The sequence below is a fragment of the Camelus ferus genome, chromosome X (assembly GCF_009834535.1).
Source record: "Camelus ferus isolate YT-003-E chromosome X, BCGSAC_Cfer_1.0, whole genome shotgun sequence".
Classification (NCBI taxonomy): domain Eukaryota; kingdom Metazoa; phylum Chordata; class Mammalia; order Artiodactyla; family Camelidae; genus Camelus; species Camelus ferus.
In genome coordinates, this window is record NC_045732.1 from 100,195,336 (window position 1) to 100,216,378 (window position 21,043).

At 61.7% G+C, this 21,043-nt stretch overlaps 3 protein-coding genes and 1 long non-coding RNA gene across 12 annotated transcripts; 1 reads left to right on the plus strand and 3 right to left on the minus strand.

Annotated features, from left to right (window-relative positions):
• The first annotated feature begins 2,060 nt into the window (after positions 1-2,060).
• On the plus strand, positions 2,061-6,098 carry LOC116662091. Its single transcript, XR_004318076.1, has 3 exons — positions 2,061-2,169; positions 3,022-3,027; positions 6,089-6,098. It is a non-coding gene; the product is annotated as an uncharacterized LOC116662091 (long non-coding RNA).
• Positions 6,099-8,347: 2,249 nt separating this feature from the next.
• Positions 8,348-11,796, minus strand: LOC102524511 (testis-specific Y-encoded protein 1). 9 transcript variants are annotated; one of them, XM_032475368.1, is made up of 6 exons: positions 11,238-11,796; positions 9,954-10,031; positions 9,654-9,765; positions 9,388-9,422; positions 9,216-9,282; positions 8,348-8,656 (listed from the first exon to the last, which is right to left on the minus strand). In XM_032475368.1, the coding sequence occupies exons 1-6, from the start codon at positions 11,754-11,756 to the stop codon at positions 8,478-8,480; spliced, it is 990 nt and encodes a 329-aa protein (XP_032331259.1). In that variant the 5' UTR covers positions 11,757-11,796; the 3' UTR covers positions 8,348-8,477. The 9 variants fall into 9 exon arrangements, with proteins under 9 accessions (XP_032331259.1, XP_032331255.1, XP_032331261.1 ...); XM_032475364.1 differs by having other exon boundaries at positions 9,388-9,533; XM_032475370.1 differs by having other exon boundaries at positions 8,348-8,556; positions 9,654-9,822.
• Positions 9,959-11,609, minus strand: LOC116662089 (translation initiation factor IF-2-like). Its single transcript, XM_032475384.1, has 4 exons — positions 11,487-11,609; positions 10,637-11,063; positions 10,214-10,534; positions 9,959-10,065 (listed from the first exon to the last, which is right to left on the minus strand). Exons 2-4 carry the CDS (start codon positions 10,934-10,936, stop codon positions 10,060-10,062), a joined length of 627 nt encoding a protein of 208 aa, XP_032331275.1. The 5' UTR covers positions 10,937-11,063; positions 11,487-11,609; the 3' UTR covers positions 9,959-10,059.
• A 670-nt stretch (positions 11,797-12,466) lies between the features above and the next one.
• LOC116662082 lies at positions 12,467-20,839 on the minus strand. Its single transcript, XM_032475353.1, has 8 exons — positions 20,184-20,839; positions 18,910-18,987; positions 18,610-18,721; positions 18,344-18,489; positions 18,172-18,238; positions 14,020-14,198; positions 13,825-13,914; positions 12,467-13,371 (listed from the first exon to the last, which is right to left on the minus strand). The coding sequence occupies exons 1-8, from the start codon at positions 20,664-20,666 to the stop codon at positions 12,823-12,825; spliced, it is 1,704 nt and encodes a 567-aa protein (XP_032331244.1). The 5' UTR covers positions 20,667-20,839; the 3' UTR covers positions 12,467-12,822.
• Positions 20,840-21,043: the final 204 nt, after the last annotated feature.

Genomic DNA, 21,043 nt, shown 5'->3' on the forward strand with positions numbered 1-21,043 from the left:
CAGACCTGTATTTTTAGGCCAATCTAAATATTTTCCAGGTTCATACATTTTTCACTTATTGCATGTAAATTTGGAATAAATGCCTTCTTGACTTCCAGTTTTTAAAGAATACAGTTCTGAAAATCATAAACTTGCCCAAGATCTACTGGTCAGTTTGTAGAAATTCCAGTTCTTTAAATCTTTAAAAACCACCACATTTAAAAAAATGAGTTATTCTCATTTCCCCAAGCCTAGATCTTCACATATGCCTGGTGTTAATTCGCCTCCCAGTTGTTCTTTCCCTGAAGTCTTCGAGCCGTGTGCGCGGTGCTGAGACAGGAAGGGACATCTTGGACGGCCCGGGACCAAACCCCTAGCGGAACCTGCTGTGAGGACACCTGTGGTGTCCCCTGCAGCAGCCACTGGCCACACGTGGCCCTTGATCACTTGAATTGTGGCCGGTGTGCCTTAGGAACTGAATTCTGGATTTTTTTTCGTTTTAATTTCTTTAAAGAGCCAGTGTGGCCAGTGGCCACACTTTGTGGACAGAGCAGGCAGACAAGAGCCTTATTTGTTGGCTGAGTTCAGCAAGGCCCAGGGTGGTGGTATGAGACAAGACACGTTTGTAGATGCACCAGCCTGACCTGGGCTTTTGTTTGGGTGGATACCTGGAAAGCAGTGTGGAACTAAGCTCTTGAGGAGGTGATCTTGCCTTTCCTTCCCCTGCCCCCGCCTCTGACATCCTGCAGCTTTGCGTTGTCACAGCTGGGGGTAGGGGTGCTAGTGGCTCCTAGTGGGTGGACACCAGGGATGCTGTTCAGTACCCTACAGTGCACAGGACAGCCCCCAGCGGAGAATTGATTTGCTCCCCAATGTTACCAATGCCCTGGGGAAGAAACCCTGCTGCAGATACACGAGGCTGGCCTGGTCCTTCATACCGTGTGGACAGCTGTGGACCCGCCTTATAAATGAAGAGATGGAGCTTGCTTGCGGGGTTGAGCCTAGGCAGGTGCACAGCCTGGCGGTGCCAAGGCTAAGCTGGTGAGCGAGAGTCTTCCCCTGTGGTTCATCCTCTGCGTGGGAGACTGGGAAGGTGGCATTTGTCAGGAGTCACAAGGGCGACATGGCAGTGGTCTTGCAGTTTCCTTGTTAAGGGAGAGAAGCCAAATCTCCTCCCCACTCTGCACTGCTTTCTCTCAGGTTGAATTTGGGGAAACCTGCCCCTCGACTGTGCACGCCCTTGTTGACCAGCATAATGGGTGGTGTGACCCCCTGGCCCAAATGTGTCCTTGTCACTTGAGGTCTGTTTACTTACCCCTCCAAGACGTTCAGAAAGCATTTGGAAAGGCCCTTTTCTTTGCAAACCAGCCTTGGCAGTATGGGGCCCAAACAGATAATCCACTGGGTAATTGCAAAGGAGCTTCCACTTCTCGTTAAGGGCCCTGGTGAAGTTCTTAAGGGTGTCTCCTGGGTACATTAAACCTTCCCAGCACGCACCCCAGCTGCAGGTGGTTCCCTAACTTCCCAGCGCAGAGTGCTCACTCCCCAGCCCTCCCCAAAGCAGAGAGCTCTGGTTGGAGGTGGCCCTGGTCCTGAGATCCACTGGCTGTCATTAGTAACAGGCACACGTTTGAGCGTCGAGGCTGAGCATTGCGTCAGGCCAAGCTAGAGGAGGCAGAAAGGGGCCTGGGAGATGCAGGGCTGAAAAGGGCTCTGTGGATGGTGCGAACTGGAGCGAGATGCCACGGTCAAACAAGGGCGTCCTGTGCTCGGGCACAAACGGGTCGCCGGGGCAGGACGCAGGGGCGGCGTTGGCAGCGAGGCCGCTCCCGGCATCGTGGAATTGAATCGGCCGTTTCTTCTAAGGATACTGCAAATTGTTGCAGCCCCTGCCTGTCATCCTAAGGAAGCTCGGACAGCTTGCCAGATAATATCGACATTTAAAAAAATAAATAAATAAATGAAATGAAACCATGATGCTTCTATTCCGTGAAAATCATTTTTATATTGTTTGCAAAAACCATAGATTTCAGTTGGACAAATGTGTCAGCAAGTTAATAAGACAGTTATTCTTGGAGTTAAATTGAAATCATTCACAAAAACAAGCTCTCTGGCAAACTTGAAACCCCAGGGGGATTTTAGATCTTACTTAATGTAAAATTCCTTGAAGCAAAGACTAGCAGGCATTATGTTACAGTTCCAGGCAGTTTATTGTTTTTTTTCCCCTCTAAATATTTGTGGATGTGTGAATTATTCTGTGCCAACCGTGGAAGATAAAACCACAGAGAGGGAAGGGGAGGTGTCAAATAAATTCCTTCTCAGCAGAGAATTGAAGCATCTTGTTACAGCAGAATCTGTCTCCACAACAACGTGATGCAAGAAGCTGTAACAGACCTGAAATATGACATGCGTGTCCACCGTCAGTGCATTGCGACACCCTCCCAGGCATCGTCACAAGCCCCGGTCTTAAATTGGGTGTGATGGGGCTTTTGGACACCTGCCTGTGGGGTAACGAGTGTGCACTTCCAGGATTTCAATTTTCCCTCTTTCAGGGACTGGCTTTGACATTTCTTGTGTCGAGGTTTCTGCTAGAATTGGAGATGGAAACCAGAGTAATCAGATTGACTCTCTAGGTCCCGAAGGTGAGCTGAGCAGGCATTCGAAGCCATGCCCTGTTTGTTCTTGTAGGGCTGAGGGAGAACACGATGGGAGTGACTTGCTGCGAGCTGGTTGTCACTGTCCTGTCCGTGGCACAGCATCTGGGGATCCCCGATCCAGCGGGTTGGACAGCAGGATCCCCGAGTGACCACACCCTCTTGGGGAACGTTATTCGTTTCCGCTGATCCCCGTGGAGACAGAGCCGTGTGCTGATGTGAACGAGAAGCAGTGTGCACGGGGGGCGTGTTCTGGCTTATACCCCGGCTTCACGCAACATGTCAGCCTTTTGATCCTTCTCCCCCTGGGAAGACAGCAGAGGAGGGGACTCTGGATTTTGAGTGCGCTTGGGCAACCAGGATTGACAGACAGTGGAGGAAGGAACAGGGGAAGGTGGAGATGATGCAGGGAGTCTTTTAAGTGAGTTCATGAAAGTGAAGGGAGCCACGCTAGTACTGGCTTTGGTTTAAGTTAAAATCCCATCTGTCCTCCACCCCTGACTATTAGTGTTGCTGTGATGGTTCTTGATGCTGCTGGGAAAACCTACTGGCACATCTGTCGTAAGTCCCTAGAGATGGCAACCCAGCTGAGGGAGACTTGTAAAGACCCCCTTTAGGAGGGTACTGACTTATTCAGAATTTTTTTTTCACCTTCTGCAAAGGCCACCTGAGTGATTCTGATGAAACATGCATGTTTGCATGCCTGCGTTCTTTTCTTGTGCTCCGCGCATTCTACTGGTTCCTCCATTTCTTGTCCACCAGGTTGCACTGAAAGGAGGCAGAGTTCACACTTGGCCCCAGAACATTCCAGTGATTGGGCTGTCCAGTGGGGAGCTTTCTAGGACTCTGGTTCTCACTGAATGGGGATTTTGATTGTCCCAGGTGGGGACGTGCCCTTGGCGTCTCGTGGGTGGGGACCAGGGGTGCTGCTCACCATCCTGCAGCATACATAGCGGTCCCCATGACGGAGCGTCACCCAGCCCCGTGTCACTAGGGCCAAGACTGAGGAACCCTGTTCTAGGGTCCTCTACACTTGCTCCGTGCTGTAGGAAGGGCTGTCTGTCCCAAGACTGTCCCCTTGGAGAGGGTGCGGTCCCTGTCTTGGCCAGCTGGGCAGGTCTCTGAATTCTGAAAGGAAGCTGGAAATGTAAGGGTCAAATCAAAGGAAGCGTCACTGCACATCGAACAAATGAGGGGCCCCTGAGAGCTGGTGGAGGCCTGGCTGTGTTCTTCATTTCGGTTCCACCGAGGTTTCCCCTAAAGGATGCTGACTCAGGGCTGCCCCCTGATTATACTTCTTTCCAGTGCAACTTAGGTGAGGCTGCAGCTCAGTGTTCTCTGAGGAGGGGTTATGAGAAGCAGGCCCGGCCTCTGCTAAATAAGTGTGTCCGGAAGCTGCAAGCACTTTACCAGGACGCTGCTAACCGTTTTCCCAGAGTGTTGTCGGGTTGGAGGCCACACAGCCGACGACTGTGGCTTGCACTGCGCAGACGAAGTGCGGCCGAGGCTCCCAGCAGTGCAGTCACGTCCTTCATTACTGCTTCAGAGCCACAGGGTGACGTGTAAGAACTGTTCTTGTGCACGCTTCATGTGCGACCTCCCCCTGATGGTCGTATCACAAGGCTCGCCCACGTGGCACTAATTAGCTCTGTGAGCTGAGCACCTGCTTGCTGATGTGTCCCATTGGGAACCTGGTTCCCACAGCGGGACCCTGAGGAAAGGGTCACGGGTTCCACGTGGTAATTCCCTTCCCTAGTTCTGTTTGAGTGCTGCGGGCGTAGTGAGTGGAGGAAGGTATCCTTTATTTCTATCAGAATGCATGTGTATCCTTGATGCTTTGATGTTACTTATCTGAGCAAGCATATAGGGGGATGAGGTTTATGAATTTAAGATTTAACTCAAGAAATTCAGTTGGATGATTGCTGCTCACACGGCAGTATGTGGTGGCGGCTTTAGTGAACAGAGTTCCGCTGGTTTTGCTGCTTTTTCTATTTCAAAGAGGGTAGTGAGTAAGATGGGATACTAGCATTGTTTGCACTGGGACACATGTTCCATATATAGTTTAGAAGCTAGTCTGCTCACCCCTGACATGCACGCTCTTAACTTGTTAATACGGAAATTGTCAGACATACCCAAGTATGTGGAATACTCGGTGTATTTCCATGTACTCCTCACCCTGCTTCCACCATTGTCACTATTTCATGAGCTTGTGTCTCCTGTCCCCACACTGTTTTTTCCTTGTTATTAGAGTTATTTAAAGCAAATCTCAGACGTCAGGTTATTTCACCCATAAATATTACAGAATGTATCTCTAATACAGAAGGAGTTTTGTTTTTAATGTATGTACCAAGATACCGTCATTATTCTGGATAAGTGTCCCCTGGCTACCACAACTTACCACAAACCAGGGGTCTTAAACAACAGAAATGGATTTCTCACAGATCAGGAGACCAGAAGATCAAAGTGTTGGAAAGGTTGGTTCCTTTGGGAAGCCCTGAGGGAGGATTTATACCACGCCTGTCTCCCAGCTTCTGGTGGCTCCAGACGTTCCTTGCCTTGTGGCCACATCACTCCAGTCTCTGCCTCCATCTTTACCTTCAGGTGTCTCTGTCTCCAGATCTTTCCTTTCTCTAGTAAAGATGCCATTCATTGGATTTAAGGCCCACCCTAATCCAGTGTGACCTCGTCTTAATTTAACTCCATCTGCAAAGATCTCATTTCCACGTAAGGTCACATTCACAAGTACTGGGGGTTACAACTTCAACATGTGTTTTCAGGGGACACGGTGCACTCACGGATACACACACACACACACACACACACACACGCACAGTGACTGTGAGCGCAACCCCTCTGAGCCAACTATGCCGGACTGATTAACTCACCCGCCACCGGAAGTCACTGCTGGAACGTGGGGGGTTCATTATACAAATGGTTACCTTTGATTGAGAGGTGTCTTTACAGGCTGCCACGTCCCTGGGAGGGAAGCGGGTGTACCTGCTCAGCGTCACACCTCTTGTGAGTGGCGGGGCTGGGGAGGAACCCTGTCTGGCTCCAAATCCGAGGAAAATGGCCATGGTTTAGAATGCTGGTTCACGAGAAATGCTTCTTTGCCTGAACTTTTGGCACATAAACTGTATGTTGGATGATCTTTGTGATTGTGTCAGGCTGTACACCCACTCCTTTATATCTGTTTAAGAAAACGGTTGGTGCTTTAAAAATATACGGTTTTTCCATAGGGTTTTACATGTGTTTTGCAACTTTACATAACTGTCTTAAGTGTCTTTCTCTCAGTGTGCTGAACTGGCCGTTCTTCTCATTGGTACACCACCCACCATGCCCGTCTGAGGGGGTGTTTCCGTTGGGTCGACCCCTTTGAGATTGCAAAGGTTACCTGATGCTTGCAGGTAAATGAATCTGCTGGCGGGGCTCCTAGGTCTCAGTGACGGGTTTAGAGTGTCGTTTGTTCATGACTTCAGGTCAGGTGGATGCTCTTCTATGATAGTGCATCATAACTCATTTTCGTTAAAGTAATAGACTTTATTCTTTTAAAAGCAGTGTTCAGTGTAGAGAGATCATTCCTCTTTTCAATGGAAGTGTTTGTTGGCACTAAACTTAGCCAACAATGTACTTACATTTACAGTATCACTTTGAAATAGATACTCTAAGAACGTTTGTTTATACTCAGGATACAAATTACACAAAATTAAGTGATTATTCGAACACCCCTCAGATGGATCACTGGCGAGACGTGGACCCCGGTCTTCTGTGCAGGTTGTGTCGTTGGGACTGGCCTTCTTGCTGTGGAGCTGCCTGGACTGCTGCTCGCACACGAATAATCCCTCGACATTCTAAGTACTGTGCTTACTCTTATCTAACTCTCATCAATGACTGAATGCAGGGGCTGTTTTTAAAACTGCATCTTTGAAGATCTCAGCTTGGAAGTTTTCCTCCTCCAAAGGATACAAATGGAGCTAACCATTTAAGCTGTACACCGTGAGCCACATGTTAATTTTTGTATCCATAACGTCGAAGAATCATGATGTGATATTAGGACACAGTATCTCCCCCAGGATACTTACCAATTACCAAGGAGACAAGAACAGCGATTTATGGGGGGAATCCCAGCAGGTACCACCTGAGCCACGTTATTGTGGTTAACCGCACCAGGAATATGGCAGAGTGACATCATGTGTTGCCACAGTGTCCCTTCTGTGGTATCCCTGCCCCAAATGCATACCCTGCATCTAATCAAGAGAAGAATTGGACAAGCCCAAACGAAGGGGCAGTCTACGAAATAACTTGTCACATTCATCCAAAGAGTCCAGCCCACAATGACAAGGAATGAAAGAGTAAGTGTCACAGATCTGCGGATGACTGAAAGGAGTGTGGGGTCCTGGGTGGAATTCTCGGACAGGAAAAGGACGTGTGGGTTTGCATGAAGGCTGTAGTTAACTGTATTGTGTCCACGTTGATTTCTTGTTTTAATCATTACTCTGTTTATTTAAAATGTTAACATACCAGGAAGCTAGATGAAGGCGATATGGGAATTTTCTACTATTTCTGCAACTTTTTCTAAGACCAAGCTTGTTTTTACAGAGATTTTTTTTAGGGAATTATTATACATATTTTATGTTATTAAAAAATGTTTTGGTCAGCATTCCACAACTTTTTGCAGTCATATTTCTTTGTAAAGAGCGTGCATTAAAATGTATCTTCATGTGAAAATATAAACTGAGACCCTATTTAGATTCAACAAAATGTCAAGATAGAGCTGGATTTGTGTTGGAATTCTGAACATTTACAAGTTTTTTTTAGGAAGTTCATTTTGTTGTCATCCTCTCCTTGGAAGAAAACCTGCCTGTGGTCAAAACACAGCATCTTTTTGATGCATTTGAATTGTTAGTTTTTTGTTTTCTTTTGTTTTTTTTTTTTTTTTTCCTTTCCAACAGTGGGGACTGGGCTCCTGTCTACCAGTTCCACTCCTCCCCAAGACCCCGGAGCCTGAAAGCCAGCAATCTCTCGCTGCTGCCCCAGCCCCCGGAGGCGCCGGACTTTTCCGCTCTCGCCCAGCCCCCGCCCGCAAACAGCCCGGCACCCTTGCCCGCCTGCTCCCCTGCTCCCTCACCCGCACAGCCTCACGCGCCGCCACAGGGCCACAGCCGCAGCTCATGCTCGCCTTTCCCTCACACTTGCTTGGAGTCCTGCACAGCCCCACCCAGCCAGGGCAGAGCGGGGTCGTGCCCGGAAGGATTCCACACTCACAGCCTGCCTCCTGGGGCGCCTGGGGGCGGACGGGGGCCCTCGGCTTAAGAAGTCGCCCGTCTGGCGTGGGGCCGACGTGTGGCGCACACCCCAGACGGAGGGGGCTGCGTGAGGCTCCGCGAGCAGGGTGAACGCTGAACCCAAGCCACAGCGGGCCCCGAGGCCCCTGCCCGCCAGCACCGGTCCCCGTCTCCTTCCCCGGCCCGCGCAACAGGTCCCCAGCGCGCCAGCTTGTCTCTTTCGTTGCCTCCTGCTCCCAGACCCTGCCCTGTTCGGAGGCAACCTGGCCTCCCCGGAGCAGCAGCCGAGGCCTGCCCTTCCCACGTCCTCCACTCCCACAGGCCCGCCTCTCTGCCACACACGGGCAGCCGCTTCAAAAGCCCCACCGGACTGGGCCGGAACATCGCCAATCGGCGACCCCCGGACAATCACACAGCACGGGAGCAAGACAGGAGCACTCGTTAGCCTGTTGACGTCTCTCTCGGCCTCATTCCGGGTACGTGCTGCCCACCCTCTGCAACCTCCACTGGCGATGCTTTCCTCGCTCCTCTCCGGTGCCCCAGACGCCGGCCGCCGGTCTCACGCGCGTCTGCACACGCCTCCGGGCTCTCGTTCTACTCGGCCGAACTCTCCTGCTCCGTCGCCTTCACCGCTGGCTCTGCAGGACCACCGACGCATGAGGAAGCCTGCTCGCGGGCACGCGGGCACAGACCGACACGGACACGCACGGGAACAACCCAAGGCGCAGCTGAAGCGGCCTGTGTCCAACAGACAACCGGAGAGATGGCGCGCAACAGGCGGCACGCCCCGCCCTTTCTCCCCGGGCGCCTCCCCAGTGGCCTCCAGACAGCCTGCGGCCCTTTCCGGGACCGTCCGGGTGGAGCCGGGTCGCTGAGGGATGCGCCTGGACATTCAGGGAGCCCACCTCCTCAGCGTCTGGAGGCCTTGGCCAGGCGGCCGGGGGCGGACGCAGGGGCCCAGCTGATCCCAAGCGCGGAGGCAGTCGGACCAGGCCCCAGGGAGGGCCGAAGCCAGGGTGTGCCGACGCACACGAGGGTGCCTGAGGAGGCCCGCTCCTTTCGCGGACACCCCTGGGACGTTCAGCGAAAGCCGAAGGCTTAGGTGCTCTGCGCGTGCGCCTGGGTCCTCCGGGCCCCTGGCTCACCCTCGCGCCCGCTCCCTGGGCGGCCTGGGGTCGCCCCGCTCCCAGGCTCGTCTCAGCCTGCCTCACCCCGATTGGGAAAGGGTCCTGGAAACACCCTTCGCCAACACCCCCTGCCCCGGGGCTCCTCAGGGACGTGCCCCCCTCCCAGTTACCTCTCCCGGCGCCTTGCTCCCTCGGGTAGTAGCGCAGGGGGTTGGGCCACAGGTCCTCGACGATGATCTGGCGGAGGGAACGGGCAGGTCGGGACAGGGCCCACGCCCCTTCCCCGAGCTGCTGGCCACCGCCGACGTCGCCATTTCCGACCAGGCCCCGAGGGACCCCCACCTCAGCAATCCTGTCAGACCCGGGGCAGTCGTGGCCTGACAACCAGTTGAGGAAGTTAAGGCTGACGGCGTCCTGCCTGCGGCTGGGGGCTCCCCGTTCGTAATCCCAGAACCACTGCACTGGAGTGGAACTACACGCCCTGTAGCCTAGAGGAAGAGCGGGGCATACGGGGAGGGATCCCGCTGGCCCAGCATCCAAGGCCTCCCGGGCACACACCGCCCCGCCCCGCCCCGCCGCCTTCCCCCATCCCGGGACAGCCCGCCTACCTGCGAAGCTAAGGTGATACTCCTTAAGGATCACTTGGTTGCAGAAGTAGGGGTTGCTCCGGAAGAAGAACATCAACCTGCAGCGGTACTCGGGGCGGCCCAGTTCCTGCGCCTGCCACGCCCAACAGCAGGAGAAGAGTGACGGCTCGTCCCGGCCACCTGAGCTGGCCTGCCCGGCAGGGATGAACCACTTCCCCTTCCGCTCTCCCGCTGCTCGCACCCGGCCCTCGGGGACACCCGGCCCCCTCCTCCCCGCATCCCCCCACCCCACCACCGTGGCCTCCGTCTGCCCGGCCTGACCTCCAAGGTGATCATGTAGCTCAGCACATCTTCGTCTTGGTCACTGATCAAGGCCGACAGCTGGGGGTGACTCACAATCTTCAGTAGGTCAAGGAGCCTTCACATGCTACGGCTGGAAGAGCCACAGCCAACACAGCCAGGCTGGGGCCAGAGGAAGAGACCGGACGGGCGATCTGCCAGGACTCCGGGCGCGCACTGCTGCCCACCCCCCCCCCCGCCCCGCCCCGCCGACCTCCTCGGGCCCTGCCCTGCCGTCTCACAGGCGCGTGGCGGCGGGGTTCCGGCCTTCCCGTGCATCTTGGGCCGTCGACACCCCCTCGGGGAGGGCCTGTTCCCCGACCGTCCCCGACCTGTGGCTGGCCTGTGTGTGCTGGCTGCAGGCTCGTCACCGCTCGCGGAGTCGGGATGTGCTCTGCCCCCGTGGACCCACGCGTCCTCTGAGTAGGGGGCGGGCCACGGGTGCTGACAGGAAGCCCCGGGCCTTCAAGCCGCCCTCCGGGGTGAGAGGAGTCTGTCTGCGTGGCTAGGGCTGCAGCTCCGGGGGACTCACAGGGTGCAACGGGGAGGGCACGTGCTTCTGCCTGCACGAGAAGGGCCGGTGGAGGCCAGGCTGGGAGCCCACCCGAGGGCGTGTCTGGGGTCCCGTAGTCTTGCCCGGGACGGGGGCCTCTTGCAGCTCACACCTGGCCGCGGACGACCTGCTGCTTCGGCAGGGACGTGGCGGCAACAAGTCCACAGCCTCTGGCTGACTGGGATGGGTCCTGGCACGCCCACCGGTCTCCTGGGATTTCCCCGGGAGACTGCACACTTCCACTCTCTGCTCTGTGGGGAGGGTGCTGGGGGCTCTGCACGCGCTGTTCACTGTTGCCAAGCGCTCCTTGACCCCAGGAAGGCTTCCCCTGCAGGCCCCAGGCCAGAAGGATCCACCCAAAGTTGGCGCTCACACGCCTGCACGTTTGGCCTTTGGCCCTCAGCGCCCTCATGCTGTGCCCTTGCAGGCCTCCATGCCTCCGCTCTCAGCCCTCTTCCCTAGGCCTTGGCGCCCGCCTTCCTCCCTTCCTCCTGCCCCTGGTTCCGCCGCTCCCGGTCCTCCTCTTCCTTCTCCTCCTGCTTCCCCTCCCCACCCTGCCCTTTGCCGCCCCCAGACCCCGACCCCGACCCCGGGCCCAGCCCGTTGCCGCCTGCCCTCCTCCTCCCCCTCCCCCCGGCCCAACCTCCTTCTCGCCCTGTTCCCCCTCCTGCCCTCCGGCAGCAGCCAACCCCAAGGAGCAGCAGCAAGGATACAGCTTTGGCCCAGAAGCCGGGGATGTCCTGGATGATGGCTCTTCTTCGATCCAAACGAGGCTCCCGCCTCCGACGGACCCTGCGCTTGAGCCGCAAGTAGGCCCTGTTGGCTTGGGCGTTCACAGCGCTCAGCTCTAACTGAAGGGCCCCCAGGGCCTCCAGCGGGCTCAGGGAGGTCGGGGGTCCGCGCCCTGGCTCTGCGCGCCCCTGCTTCCGGGGCTTCTCTTCCCGCTCCTTGGCCTGCACCACCACCTCCTCCTCCTCCTCCTCCTCCTGCGACTCCTCCTCCTCCTGCTCCTCCGCCACCACCTCCACCACAGCCTCCATGATGTCGTCCGCCAGCAGCACCAAGGCCTCCCCCATGCCCACAACCTCCGCCTCCGTCGATGCAGCTGCTGCTGCCGCCGCCGCCGCCTCAGCCGCCGCCGACGCTCCCTGCCGCACGGCCTCCACCCTGAGGCTGCTGGCCTCCTCGCACCTGCCACCCGCTAGTGCCTGCTCTGTCCGCAGCCCTGCCATGGCAGCGGGACGCCCGCGGGCCCCTGCCTCCTGAAGGCCCCCTCCCACAGCTAAGGCCACCCAGGATTCCTGGGGAGCCCCGCCTTCCCCGGGCCCCCGCCTCACTGGCCGTGTGGCCCTGGCCCTGAGCTGCGAGCCGCAGCTGCCAAGGCCCAGGAGCAAGGAGCGGGAGGTGGAGGCGCAGCACGTGGCCGGAGGAGCCGGCCGAGCGGCCGAGGTCCCCGCGCGTCGGCGCTGGCGCCGGCGCTTGGGTCTTCCAGGGGTCGGGGTCGCTGTCACTCGGCCCCGGCGGCCTGCTGCGCGGCCCCCGGGCAGCTGGGGCGCATGCGCATGCGCATGGCCTCGTGCCCGCCCACCGCCCCCGCCCCGCCTCCCGCAGGCCCGTGGGAATTTGGAGCTCGGCGGGAAGGAGGCCCGAGTCAAGTCGGGCCCAGGCCTCTCGCCCCACCTCCCGACCAGTCGGGGAGCGGCCAGTGGGCGTCACCCTGCAAGGCCCCGCCCCCCCCGGCAGGGAACCCGGCCCGCCGCCTGGCCTCCGCAGCCCCAGCGTTCAGCCCAGCTCCCTGCCCAGCCTCCAGGGGGCAGCTGGGCCGCGCGCTGCCTCCAGGGAGGCCTCCGGCCTTGCATCTCTCTGGCACTGCCCGGCGGCCCGCTGACACCTCTTCGGGTTCTGTCACCTCCCACCACGTGCCCCCCACCCTCCCCAGCCCCGACCACCTGTCGCTCCGGTTTCACGCAGCCACTTCACCCCCTGGGAACTCTGCTGAGCTCCAGAGGGAAAGACAGCCTGGGTACTTTGCTTCCAGCCAGTGTCTGTCAGAGGTGAACTGCTGGGCTCAGGACGAGAAAAGCCATGCAGCAGAGTGCTCTCTCTTTGTCTCGCTCTCTCTCCCTGTCTCCCCCTTGCTGTGACTCTCCGTGTCTCTGTCTGTGTGTCTCTGCGTGTGCGCGTGTGTGTGCGTGTGAGTGTCTCCCCTTCCGCTCCCTCCCTCCCTCCCTCGCCCCCTCCCCTCCCGTTCCCGGGATCTCTGTTAGCTCCCACAGACACATAATGGCTTTCAGAAAGCTACCCTGCCCGGAAATAGAAGACCTCCCCGCCCGGGCCAGCGGAACCCCACAGTCCGGACGTGGGCGTGTCCACACCATTGCACGACGGCCCTTCCTGTGCTAGAGAGGCCAGGCCGTGCCTTTCTCCCAGCCAGCAAAGGTGACCGGCATCCGTCGCCGCCGGGATCGCCCGACACTGCGCAAGACGAAGCCCTGGCCAGCCTGTGCAGAGAGACACAGGCAGAGGGACGACGCGGTTTGCCGGCACGCTGGACCCACCCGCCCCCCACCCTCCACCCCGCCCCGAACAGTGGTGTTTGGCAGCCCAGACAGTAAGGTGTTTAGGACGCCACCCGGGTCGGCGGCCACCGCACGGCACGCCTTCAGCGCCGCAGACGGAAGGAAGTGACTTCTGCCCGCAGTGTGAACGCCCTTGGAGGTGGTTCCGCTCTCGCCCAGCCTCCAGGTGAGCACCCGTCCCAGCCTTCGCCTTCACTGCAGCCTTTCTCGCCGACAAAGCCAGTGTGTGCCAGTTGCTAAGGCAGCGCTGCTGGTCGGCCTCCCGAACCTTACCAAACAAGCAAGGCAAGGTGTTTCCTGCCGGCCTGCTCCGAGGGAGGACAGGACGCGTGAGCGGCCGACAAGGAGCTCGAGGTTCCAAGGCGGTTGTCGCTCTGAGGGCGGGGGCGGGGGCGGGGGGCCCTGGTCTTCCGCACGCGGCAAGCCATCTGCCCTATCCTATTTCCTGCGTCCTTCGCACCTTCCCTGTCTCTCCAGAAAGCACGGGACTTCCCCACTGCCTCTTCTGGCAGCCCGGTGATTCCAGCTGGCCCAGAGTTGACGTCCGTTTCGAAAGCCTGTCACGTTTTCAGGGTCCGTGCACGCACGGCTGCCTTCGAGCCCCACTCTCAGGCCTCCTCACCAGACGCACACGCACGAGCGGAGGCACGCCTGCACGCGTGCAGACCTATACGACTACACGCTGCCCGCCGTCTGTGTTTCCAGGGGAAAGGATTTTTACCTGCGCCCCTCTCGCCCCGCTCCCGCAGCCCGTCGTGAGAGTCCTTGTTCTCGCTTCTGATACCGCTGCCTTCCGTCTGCCTTCGACTGCCTGACGGCGGGAAGCACACAGGCTCGACGCCATTTCCCTTGGTCCTCTCCGACAAAGCGGAGAGGAATCTCGAGCTGACTGGGGCCTAGCCGTCTTGGAGCTCACCCGTCCCTTCCTGCCGATGTCCCGGGCGCCCCAGTGCCCCCAGCGAGCTTCCCAGCGAGATGCTCGTGCCCTCCATGGCTCTGCACGAGCGCGTGTCTGCCCTGAACTGCCTTCCTGTTGCCTCTCACACGGCCTTCGGAGGCCCCTGGCAGCCAGGGCTCTTTGCAAGAGCCGTCTTGCTGTAGCACAAGAAGGCCAGGTGTAAGCTTTCTTGCCGACGCGTCCCACACAAGGTCCTTAAGAACGTGGGGATCACCGCCTGTCTGAAGGAAGAAGCCGGTGAAGCCGACGAGGGAAAGGTCAGGTGGCCACCCTTCCCGTCCTGCCGTCTGCCGCAGAGCCTGCCGCGACACACCCGCGCGCCCGCTCACGCGCAGAGCCACCTGGGGAACCTTGCAGGCCCCGGGGACCAGCAGTTCACGCCTCCCTCGGGCAGAAGGCAGCATGCCGTTTTCGTGTGCCCGGAGCCCCGGCTACCACTCAGGGGCCTCAGGGGCTTCCTAAATGACAGGGCTACCGTTCGGCCTCTCTGGATCCTTCTTCGCTGGCCACGCCCACGGCTCAGGTATCCCTCGTGGCCTACACGTCCCTCAGGCCACACGCTCCAGGTCACGGGTGGGCCAGGCCACGTCCAAGGGGCCGACTTAAGACGGGCGGTGACCCGTCGGCGCCCCCTGGCCCAGACCTCCCGCGGGTCGCCTGTGACAAGAGCGGAGGACGGGCCGCAGCATCACAGGCCAGAGACGTGCAAGGCGCCAGCCGCGCACGGACGTGCGTGCATGTGAGGCGTGATGGAGGGCAGGGAGCCGGGGCATCTGACAGGGGGGCTCCCGGCCAGAGTCAGACAAACAGACACAGACGCATCCGCGGCAAGGGGGGAGCAAGACGGGCAAGGCCCACCCAGAAACTGCCTTTCCACGCAGGACACCAGCAAGCCCCTGGCCAACGTCCGAACGCCCCACCCGTCCTGCGACAGTGGGAGCCTGCCCGTGCGCACTTCCATCGATGAGGGAGACCCGCGCCGGACAAGTCGTCGCGCCTGGGGCTGCCCGGGTGAAATGCCCCAGCAGGCTTGGCCGGGTCCCACGTCCGTCTGAGCTTTGTCCGAGCCCCAGGCAGAACCCCACTTAAGCCGCGTCGCGTCCTCCGGGTGGGACCGCGAGGCCCGGCCACGGCACCCGAGCCTACGGGGGCCGGCCGCCTGTAAGCCTTCCTCCCCTACCCGTCGCAGGCTCGACACGTTCCCCGCCTCCACTGCAGGGCAGGCCGGACCCGACCCCAGCCGTGGCGCCTACGGGCGCTTGGGGCGGCAAAGGTGGAGCGAGCCTTGTGAGAACACCGCCCAGCCGTTCCTCGAGTCTTTCCCCTTTGGCAGGTCCTTCCCAAGAGCCCTGGCCAGGCCTAGAGGCCTGAGGGGCCGCGGCCCTGCGGGGCGCCCACCACGGCCGCCTCAGCCCTCCCTCTGGGCCCCAGCCGCAGGGTCCCTGCAACGCAGCTGCCCTCGTGCCTTCAGAGCAGGGGAACCTAGGCACTGACCTGGGGGAGGGGCGGGGGCAGCAGCAGCCCGAGCGGGACAAGAGGGGACCTCCGCCACCCTACGATTGTACACGGAGGCTCTCCGGCCTTCGGGTCCCCAAACCCGACAGGCCGCAGCTGGTAGCGGATAGCCGGTGCCGCTGGGAGGCCAGGGAGGGCTGGGATCCATGAACCTCCCACCGCAACCCTCCACGACCGTGAAACGTTCTGCTGGGGCAGTCGGTCAAGCACACCCCCAAAGTGCGGCAAAGCAGGGGCGCTGTGGGGTGTCGTCGGGGACAGAGGTGCTCACCACGCGGCCAGACTGCAGGGGACCGGGAGGGAGAGAGGGGGCACGCGCCGCTCTCTCCCGGGCCGGGCTGCCGCGGAGACGGTGCCTAGCTTTGTGCGAGGACCTCAGGTGTCTCCGGAAAGCGGCTGTCCCCTCGGGAAGGGCCCCGCCGGGTGCTGGCCACCGACTGCCCTCCCCATCCCGTCCCGCCCCGTCCCGCCCCCCACCCCAGCCCTGCCCACTCGCCCCCCGCCACCCCCCCAACAGCCCCCCACCGCCTGCCGCCATCCCTCCCAGAGGCCCCTTGCCCGAGATCTGTGTGCCCCAGGACTGTCCCCTTCCGGTGGCCTGGAGCCCAGGCAGCTCGGGGCTGTGTGTTGGAGGGACGTGTGCGTGGCAGTTCCCTGACCAGGACAGAGCCGCAGGGACTGTGTCCCGAGGAGAAGCGTGAGTTACTCTGAACGTTCGAGCCCCTTAGCTAGCCAGCGCAGGCTCGGGTAGAAGCTTTCGGCCTACGTGTCACACAGCCTGAAGAGCGGCATAGCCCGCCACGGCGCACCGCCGGCGTGGGAGAGAGGGGAGGCGGCACACTGCCGGTCTGGGGCGGCGCGGGCCCTGCGGCCCCGCCCCCTGACCTCCGCCCCTCGGACTGTTGCGCCCCACGAGGAGACCCCAGGGAAAGGAAGGCGCTCACGCCCCGGGAGGCCTTTCCAGCAGGGGGAAGGGGCTCCTGTCTGCCACTTCCTCTCCTCCCCAAGACCCCGGAGCCTGAAAGCCAGCAATCTCGCTGCTGCCCCAGCCCCCGGAGGCGCCGGACTTTTCCGCTCTCGCCCAGCCCCCGCCCGCAAACAGCCCGGCACCCTTGCCCGCCTGCTCCCCTGCTCCCTCACCGGCACAGCCTCACGCGCCGGCACGGGGCCACAGCCGCAGCTCACGCCCGCCTTTCCCTCACACTTGCTTGGAGCCCTGCACCGCCCCACCCAGCCAGGGCTGAGCGGGGTCGTGCCCGGAAGGATTCCACACTCACAGCCTGCCTCCTGGGGCGCCTGGGGGCGGACGGGGGCCCTCGGCTTAAGAAGTCGCCCGTCTGGCGTGGGGCCGACGTGTGGCGCACACCCCAGACGGAGGGGGCTGCGTGAGGCGCCGCGAGCAGGGTGAACACTGAACCCAAGCCACAGCGGGCCACGAGGCCCCTGCCCGCCAGCACCGGTCCCCGTCTCCTTCCCCGGCCCGCGCAACAGGTCCCCAGCGCACCAGCCTGTCTCTTTCGTTGCTTCCTGCTCCCAGACCCTGCCCTGTTCGGAGGCAACCTGGCCTCCCCGGAGCAGCAGCCGAGGCCTGCCCTTCCCACGTCCTCCACTCCCTCAGGCCCGCCTCTCTGCCACACACGGGCAGCCGCTTCAAAAGCCCCACCGGACTGGGCCGGAACATCGCCAATCGGCGACCCCCGGACAATCACACAGCACGGGAGCAAGACAGGAGCACTCGTTAGCCTGTTGACGTCTCTCTCGGCCTCATTCCGGGTACGTGCTGCCCACCCTCTGCAACCTCCACTGGCGATGCTTTCCTCGCTCCTCTCCGGTGCCCCAGACGCCGGCCGCCGGTCTCACGCGCGTCTGCACACGCCTCCGGGCTCTCGTTCTACTCGGCCGAACTCTCCTGCTCCGTCGCCTTCACCGCTGGCTCTGCAGGACCACCGACGCATGAGGAAGCCTGCTCGCGGGCACGCGGGCACAGACCGACACGGACACGCACGGGAACAACCCAAGGCGCAGCTGAAGCGGCCTGTGTCCAACAGACAACCGGAGAGATGGCGCGCAACAGGCGGCACGCCCCGCCCTTTCTCCCCGGGCGCCTCCCCAGTGGCCTCCAGACAGCCTGCGGCCCTTTCCAGGACCGTCCGGGTGGAGCCGGGTCGCTGAGGGATGCGCCTGGACATTCAGGGAGCCCACCTCCTCAGCGTCTGGAGGCCTTGGCCAGGCGGCCGGGGGCGGACGCAGGGGCCCAGCTGATCCCAAGCGCGGAGGCAGTCGGACCAGGCCCCAGGGAGGGCCGAAGCCAGGGAGTGCCGACGCACACGAGGGTGCCTGAGGAGGCCCGCTCCTTTCGCGGACACCCCTGGGACGTTCAGCGAAAGCCGAAAGCTTCGGTGCTCTGCGCGTGCGCCTGGGTCCTCCGGGCCCCTGGCTCACCCTCGCGCCCGCTCCCTGGGCGGCCTGGGGTCGCCCCGCTCCCAGGCTTCTCTCAGCCTGCCTCTCCCCGATTGGGAAAGGGTCCGGGAAACACTCTTCACCAACACCCCCAGCCCCGCGGGCTCCTCAGGGACGTGCCCCCCTCTCAGTTACCTCTCCCGGCGCCTTGCTCCCTCGGGTAGCAGCGCAGGGGGTTGGGCCACAGGTCCTCGCCGATGATCTGGCGGAGGGAACGGGCAGGTCGGGACAGGGCCCACGCCCCTTCCCCGAGCTGCTGGCCACCGCCGACGTCGCCATTTCCGACCAGGCCCCGAGGGACCCCCACCTCAGCAATCCTGTCAGACCCGGGGCAGTCGTGGCCTGACAACCAGTTGAGGAAGTTAAGGCTGACGGCGTCCTGCCTGCGGCTGGGGGCTCCCCGTTCGTAATCCCAGAACCACTGCACTGGAGTGGAACTACACGCCCTGTAGCCTAGAGGAAGAGCGGGGCATACGGGGAGGGATCCCGCTGGCCCAGCATCCAAGGCCTCCCGGGCACACACCGCCCCGCCCCGCCCCGCCGCCTTCCCCCATCCCGGGACAGCCCGCCTACCTGCGAAGCTAAGGTGATACTCCTTAAGGATCACTTGGTTGCAGAAGTAGGGGTTGCTCCGGAAGAAGAACATCAACCTGCAGCGGTACTCGGGGCGGCCCAGTTCCTGCGCCTGCCACGCCCAACAGCAGGAGAAGAGTGACGGCTCGTCCCGGCCACCTGAGCTGGCCTGCCCGGCAGGGATGAACCACTTCCCCTTCCGCTCTCCCGCTGCTCGCACCCGGCCCTCGGGGACACCCGGCCCCCTCCTCCCCGCATCCCCCCACCCCACCACCGTGGCCTCCGTCTGCCCGGCCTGACCTCCAAGGTGATCATGTAGCTCAGCACATCTTCGTCTTGGTCACTGATCAAGGCCGACAGCTGGGGGTGACTCACAATCTTCAGTAGGTCAAGGAGCCTTCACATGCTACGGCTGGAAGAGCCACAGCCAACACAGCCAGGCTGGGGCCAGAGGAAGAGACCGGACGGGCGATCTGCCAGGACTCCGGGCGCGCACTGCTGCCCACCCCCCCCCGCCCCGCCCCGCCGACCTCCTCGGGCCCTGCCCTGCCGTCTCACAGGCGCGTGGCGGCGGGGTTCCGGCCTTCCCGTGCATCTTGGGCCGTCGACACCCCCTCGGGGAGGGCCTGTTCCCCGACCGTCCCCGACCTGTGGCTGGCCTGTGTGTGCTGGCTGCAGGCTCGTCACCGCTCGCGGAGTCGGGATGTGCTCTGCCCCCGTGGACCCACGCGTCCTCTGAGTAGGGGGCGGGCCACGGGTGCTGACAGGAAGCCCCGGGCCTTCAAGCCGCCCTCCGGGGTGAGAGGAGTCTGTCTGCGTGGCTAGGGCTGCAGCTCCGGGGGACTCACAGGGTGCAACGGGGAGGGCACGTGCTTCTGCCTGCACGAGAAGGGCCGGTGGAGGCCAGGCTGGGAGCCCACCCGAGGGCGTGTCTGGGGTCCCGTAGTCTTGCCCGGGACGGGGGCCTCTTGCAGCTCACACCTGGCCGCGGACGACCTGCTGCTTCGGCAGGGACGTGGCGGCAACAAGTCCACAGCCTCTGGCTGACTGGGATGGGTCCTGCACGCCCACCGGTCTCCTGGGATTTCCCCGGGAGACTGCACACTTCCACTCTCTGCTCTGTGGGGAGGGTGCTGGGGGCTCTGCGCGTGCTTTTCACTGTTGCCGTGTGCCCCATGACCCCAGGAAGGCTTCCCCTGCAGGCCCCACGCCAGAAGGTTCCACCCAAAGTTGGCGCTCCCACGCCTGCACGTTTGGCCTTTGGCCCTCAGCGCCCTCATGCTGTGCCCTTGCAGGCCTCCATGCCTCCGCTCTCAGCCTCTTCCCTTGGCCTTGGCGCCCGCCTTCCTCCCTTCCTCCTGCCCCTGGTTCCGCCGCTCCCGGTCCTCCTCTTCCTTCTCCTCCTGCTTCCCCTCCCCACCCTGCCCTTTGCCGCCCCCAGACCCCGACCCCGACCCCGGGCCCAGCCCGTTGCCGCCTGCCCTCCCCCTCCCCCCGGCCCAACCTCCTTCTCGCCCTGTTCCCCCTCCTGCCCTCCGGCAGCAGCCAACCCCAAGGAGCAGCAGCAAGGATACAGCTTTGGCCCAGAAGCCGGGGATGTCCTGGATGATGGCTCTTCTTCGTTCCAAACGAGGCTCCCGCCTCCGACGGACCGTGCGCTTGAGCCGCAAGTAGGCCCTGTTGGCTTGGGCGTTCACAGCGCTCAGCTCTAACTGAAGGGCCCCCAGAGCCTCCAGCGGGCTCAGGGAGGTCGGGGGTCCGCGCCCTGGCTCTGCGCGCCCCTGCTTCCGGGGCTTCTCGTCCCGCTCCTTGGCCTGCACCTCCTCCTCCTCCTCCTCCTCCTGCGACTCCTGCTCCTCCTGCTCCTCCGCCACCACCTCCACCATGTCGTCCGCCAGCAGCACCAAGGCCTCCCCCATGCCCACAACCTCCGCCTCCGTCGATGCAGCTGCTGCCGCCGCCGCCGCCGCTCCCTGCCGCACGGCCTCCACCCTGAGGCTGCTGGCCTCCTCGCACCTGCCACCCGCTAGTGCCTGCTCTGTCTGCAGCCCTGCCATGGCAGCGGGACGCCCGCGGGCCCCTGCCTCCTGAAGACCCCCTCCCACAGCTAAGGCCACCCAGGATTCCTGGGGAGGCCCGCCTTCCCCGGGCCCCCGCCTCACTGGCCGTGTGGCCCTGGCCCTGAGCTGCGAGCCGCAGGTGCCAAGGCCCAGGAGCAAGGAGCGGGAGGTGGAAGGCGCAGCACGTGGCCGGAGGAGCCGGCCGAGCGGCCGAGGTCCCCGCGCGTCGGCGCTGGCGCCGGCGCTTGGGTCTTCCAGGGGTCGGGGTCGCTGTCACTCGGCCCCGGCGGCCTGCTGCGCGGCCCCCTGGCAGCTGGGGCGCATGGGCATGGCCTCGTACCCCACCCCCGCCACGCCCCACGAGGCCCGTGGGA

What these genes read in the sequence shown, in the direction of transcription:
- LOC116662082 (XM_032475353.1), bottom strand. Translation starts at nt 20,666, where the DNA reads ATGGCAGGGCTGCAGACAGAGCAGGCACTAGCGGGTGGCAGGTGCGAG. An exon ending in GCTACATGATCACCTTGGAG is followed by an intron (nt 18,722 to 18,909) that starts GTCAGGCCGGGC and finishes TGGGCGTGGCAG; the next exon opens with GCGCAGGAACTGGGCCGCCC. An exon ending in GTATCACCTTAGCTTCGCAG is followed by an intron (nt 18,490 to 18,609) that starts GTAGGCGGGCTG and finishes CTCTTCCTCTAG; the next exon opens with GCTACAGGGCGTGTAGTTCC.
- LOC116662089 (XM_032475384.1), bottom strand. Translation starts at nt 10,936, where the DNA reads ATGAGGGCGCTGAGGGCCAAAGGCCAAACGTGCAGGCGTGTGAGCGCC. An exon ending in AGCAGGTCGTCCGCGGCCAG is followed by an intron (nt 10,535 to 10,636) that starts GTGTGAGCTGCA and finishes CTTCTCGTGCAG; the next exon opens with GCAGAAGCACGTGCCCTCCC.
- LOC102524511 (XM_032475363.1), bottom strand. Translation starts at nt 11,756, where the DNA reads ATGGCAGGGCTGCGGACAGAGCAGGCACTAGCGGGTGGCAGGTGCGAG. An exon ending in CCGGCTTCTGGGCCAAAGCT is followed by an intron (nt 10,032 to 11,237) that starts GTATCCTTGCTG and finishes GACCTACTGAAG; the next exon opens with ATTGTGAGTCACCCCCAGCT. An exon ending in GGTCTGACAGGATTGCTGAG is followed by an intron (nt 9,283 to 9,387) that starts GTGGGGGTCCCT and finishes TCCCTCCGCCAG; the next exon opens with ATCATCGTCGAGGACCTGTG.